General features: G+C 36.0%; 1 protein-coding gene across 1 annotated transcript; it reads right to left on the bottom strand.

Annotated features, from left to right (window-relative positions):
• LOC149653631 (uncharacterized) lies at positions 1 to 2,395 on the bottom strand. The gene is made up of 2 exons (XM_089847016.1): positions 820 to 2,395; positions 1 to 679 (listed from the first exon to the last, which is right to left on the bottom strand). Coding segments are annotated over exons 1-2 (681 nt in total). The 5' UTR covers positions 822 to 2,395.
• Between the last annotated feature and the right edge of the window lie 2,088 nt (positions 2,396 to 4,483).

Here is a 4,483-nt window from a genome sequence, read left to right as displayed (position 1 = left end):
TCATAAAGCAAGTTTTGAATAACATATTACATTTGAAGCAATTCTTTTACAAAATTCCATACTTAAAAATGTTGAATTATTAAACAATTGGATAATTACATTGATATCTAAATTATTAACAGCATTTTCGTAATGTAAATTCACACGTTCAATCCAGTCCATAGTCATGCACTCGTGTTGTAGCTGAGATCCGTGGGATATGATACAACCGTTGCAGGCATCCTTTATGTACTTGGTCAGTTGTTGTTTAACAATCTCGTCGACCTCCGAGGACACACGCTTAGCGGCGTTTAGAAATGTTACCACTTGATCGTGCTTCTCCAAAAGTTTCGCCCAAAGGACGGCTCCAATTGCAAACCCAATCCTGGTCGGGTAGAGTGTTCCGTAGTTTACACCACTTCCCGCTCTCATCTCACGAATGTTGAGTACTTTCCAATCCTGGTACATATTCAGTTCGATACGTTTCAGGTTCGACCCATCAAAGGACGAAGACGACGGTGTAGCACCATCATTCAGGAAATAGTTGGTTACTTGTTCCCGCATTCCGTAGAGTTGATAATATTCAGCCTCCGTCAACGTGATGCCGGTTGAACCGTCCGTTAAGCCTAGTCTAACTTTACAGTCAGGAGTAACCGAGACGGACTTCGTGGATGATATTTCGAAGATATTGGTGGTGTCCCTAATTAGAGAAAAACAAATTAATTAAAATCCACACACACATAATTTAAACCAATCTCTAGAAATATTCCAAATGTCTAAGTCATGTTCTATATATATTTGATTAAGGATAGAATTTTAGACTCCGGAGAGTGTACTTACATTAGCGTAGAGTTTCCTGCGGTGAGAGAGAGAGAGAGAGTCCTGCTGGTACTTAAGTTGCTGGAGAGAGCTGGGTTAGCCGTAGAATGATCTTATCATCGTGTGCCTGAGTTTTTATGCCCGATAAACTCAAAGACCTTTGATAAGTCTGATAACACTCGATGAAGACATCGATAAGCTTGGAAATAGCACGATATCGGTTCTGGTTTTTCCCCACCACGTGGAAAGATATCGATAAACAGTTCTTGTTTCCGTTATCAGTTCTGGTTTACCCCCACCACGTGGAAATATATCTTATCGATAAATAGTTCTAGTTTCGGTTCTGGTTTACTATACTATCTGGAAATTTTCCTACCACGTAGAAACATATCTTATCGCCACGTGCAGGAGTTTTTATACTTCAGAAACCTTTGATAAGCCCGATAAGATCTCCAAGACATCGATAAGTTTGGAAATAGCACGATATCGGTTCTGGTTTACCCATGCCATGTGGAAATATATCGATAAACAGTTCTTGTTTCAGTTATCGGTTCTGGTTTACCCCCACCACGTGGAAAGATATCGATAAACAGTTCTAGTTTCGGTTCTGGTTTCCGTCCCCACGTGGAAAGATATCTTATCGATAAATAGTTCTAGTTTCGGTTCTAGTTTACTATCTGGAAATTTTCCTACCACGTGGAAACATATCTTATCGATAGAAGATTCCATATTTCTTATCGGTTCTTTTTTATCGCCGGCAACGTGTCCATTCACATATCTAGATATTTCAAACCACCACCACATGTAAACCAGTCTAAACATTTTAATTCTCCTCCGGAATGGTTTTAAATGGTGAGTTGAATTTATTTTATAGGTGAAATATTGCATATCTACTACCATATATTGTAAACAGAGATCCGAGGCTTAATATTCAGCTTATAACTTATATTTACAAACAGTTCTTACCAAGTTTTCTTATTATTCGTATGTTTTGTTTCGGAGACAAGCAACACCCACTTAAATAAATAGTCATTTAACGAAGTTTCCATTAATGTGTTAGTAATTTAACGACACTTTCAACCACATTTTAGTCATTTATCAACAAGTTCAACCATCTTTTTCTCAACCCTTTCAACGACCTTTTATTCATTTAACAGCACTTTCACGCACGATTTAGTCATTTAACAACACTTTCAACCAAATTTTACCCATTTAACAACACCTCCAACCGCTTTTCAGTAATTTAACGACATTTTCTATCATGTATTAGTCATTTAACGACTCTTTCAACCACATTTTAGTCATTTAACGACACTTTCAACCACATTTTAGTCATTTAACGACACTTTCATCCACATTTCAGTCATTTAACGACACTTTCAACCACATTTTAGTCATTTAACGACACTTTCAACCACATTTCAGTCATTTAACGACACTTTCAACCACATTTTAGTCATTTATCAACAAGTTCAACCATCTTTTTCTCAACCCTTTCAACAACTTTTTATTCATTTAACAGCACTTTCACGTACGATTTAGTCATTTAACAACACTTTCAACCAAATTCTACCCATTTCACAACACCTCCAACCGCTTTTCAGCAATTTAACGACATTTTCTATCATGTTTAGTCATTTAATGACATTTTAATTAATGTTTTAGTCAATTAAAGACGTTTCCATTAATGTTTTAGTCATTTAACGGCACTTTCAACCACATTTTAGTCATTTAACGACGTTTCCATTAATGTTTTAGTCATTTAACGGCACTTTCAACCACTTTTTAGTCATTTATAAGCGCATTCAACCATTTTTTTTTTCTCAGCCATTTCAACGACTTTTTATTAATTTAACAACACTTTCTACGACTTTTCATTCATTTAACAACACTTTCAAGCACGATAGAATAGGTTAGGTTAGGTTAGGTTTGGTTTGGTTTTATACCCGAGATTTAGATTACCCACGCAAAGGCTTAACAATTTCAAATTTCGTGTCAAAGTTTTGGAGTGTTTTGAATTTCCAGTTTTTCTTAAATATTTAAATAAATGCAATTAATATTAATTATTTTCTTCGACAATTATTTAATTTAGCTAAATATATTAGTTAATTGGCTTCATCCCGAGTTCGACTAGAGTCTCTTAAACAAACATTTTGGACAGACAGCAGGAATTCCGATCCCATTTCCGCTCTGGCGCGAGATTTGAAAATATCAACTTAGGGGATAAGTGTAGAGATTTAAATTCGCAGTGCGATAGGCTTAGAATAGGTTAGGTTTGGTTTGGTTTTATACCCGAGATTTAAATTACCCACGCAAAGGCTTAACAATTTCAAATTTCGTGTCAAAGTTTTGAAGTGTTTTGAATTTCCAGTTTTTCTTAAATATGTAAATAAATATAATTAATATTAATTATTTTCTTCGACAATTATTTAAGTTAGCGTGCGTTGCACCCTGTTAAGTCAATAAAATTATTATTAATGGTATGCATTAATTAATATTAAGGTTTGAATCAGAATGTATGCCGTCTGTCACCATTCCCAAAATATCTTAGTATATAAGACGTTCAGTTCCTAATATATTATAACTGTAGTATGACATCCTAATCTTTGCTTGCCTTATCAGCAAACTCAGGATTTTGAAAATCACAATGAACTTTGGTCTTGATTGAAGTCCGATAAGGCTTAACATTTTCAAATTTCCCGCCCAAATAAAAACAAAATGGCGCCGAGAAGAAACGATGACGTCAGAGCCCAAATAAAAACAAAATGGCGCCGAGAAGAAAATACCACCGAGAAGAAAAAAATGGCGCCGAGAATGACGTCAGAGAAAAACAAGATGGCGCCGAGAAAAAAAAATACCACAGAGAAAAAAATGGCGTCGATACCATCGTGATACCGTTGATACCATCGATACCATTGAATACCATCGATACCATCGATACCATTGAATACCAAGTGAATTTGAACTCTCATTTTCTACCTACTGAAGGAAACAGCCATATGCTCTCTTGGAGTGCATTCAATAGCTTAATTGTTCCAAAAAGTTGTCGAAAGACTCTTTCTGGCTTTACTCCTATTATACCGCATCCGGACACTGACTTTGATACAATAAATATAGCAATTATCAATTTTTAAGATGCTATGATCCAACTTGGTCAAAGTGAAGGCTACTTGTGGAGTGATGATTTCATCTACAGGCTCACGAGAGAGGTTCAGTTTTTATTTCCGGATCGTGTTTCTAACGTATTTCTTGGCCTTGGTAGTTTTCATATGGAGAAAGTCGTTATTCCTTGCATTGAAAACTAGTTAAAAGGAAGCGGCATAGAAGAAATTTATGTTGAAACTGAAACCATGGGACCTCGCGTTATTGAAAATGCTCTAGCTGGTAATCATTACTCTCGAGGACTTAGATCCTTGTCTATGTTTTACGAGATAATGAACTCGTTACTTTGGGCAAGTTGACGACGCCACATTAGAAGTTCTCACTTATAGAATGAGTCTTGCGCCGAAGACGAAGAAGAACGAGCGAAAGATCTTTGACGCGAAGTTAGACAGCTACTGCTTTCTTTAAAGGAAAAAGTTTTCTAAATCTGTTGAAAGTAAGGAAAAACCAATCGACGGTTCAAATATTAGAGCTATTTCGTATTACACATTTACCCAATAATGAGAAATTTACTCCGAGCCGA

The sequence above is a fragment of the Phalangium opilio genome, unplaced genomic scaffold (assembly GCF_054372755.1).
Source record: "Phalangium opilio isolate 3A_F unplaced genomic scaffold, DU_Popi_V2 ptg000082l_1, whole genome shotgun sequence".
Taxonomy (NCBI): Eukaryota; Metazoa; Arthropoda; class Arachnida; order Opiliones; family Phalangiidae; genus Phalangium; species Phalangium opilio.
Note: the sequence above shows the minus strand (reverse complement) of the source record. Positions and strands in the feature narration are given on the sequence as shown.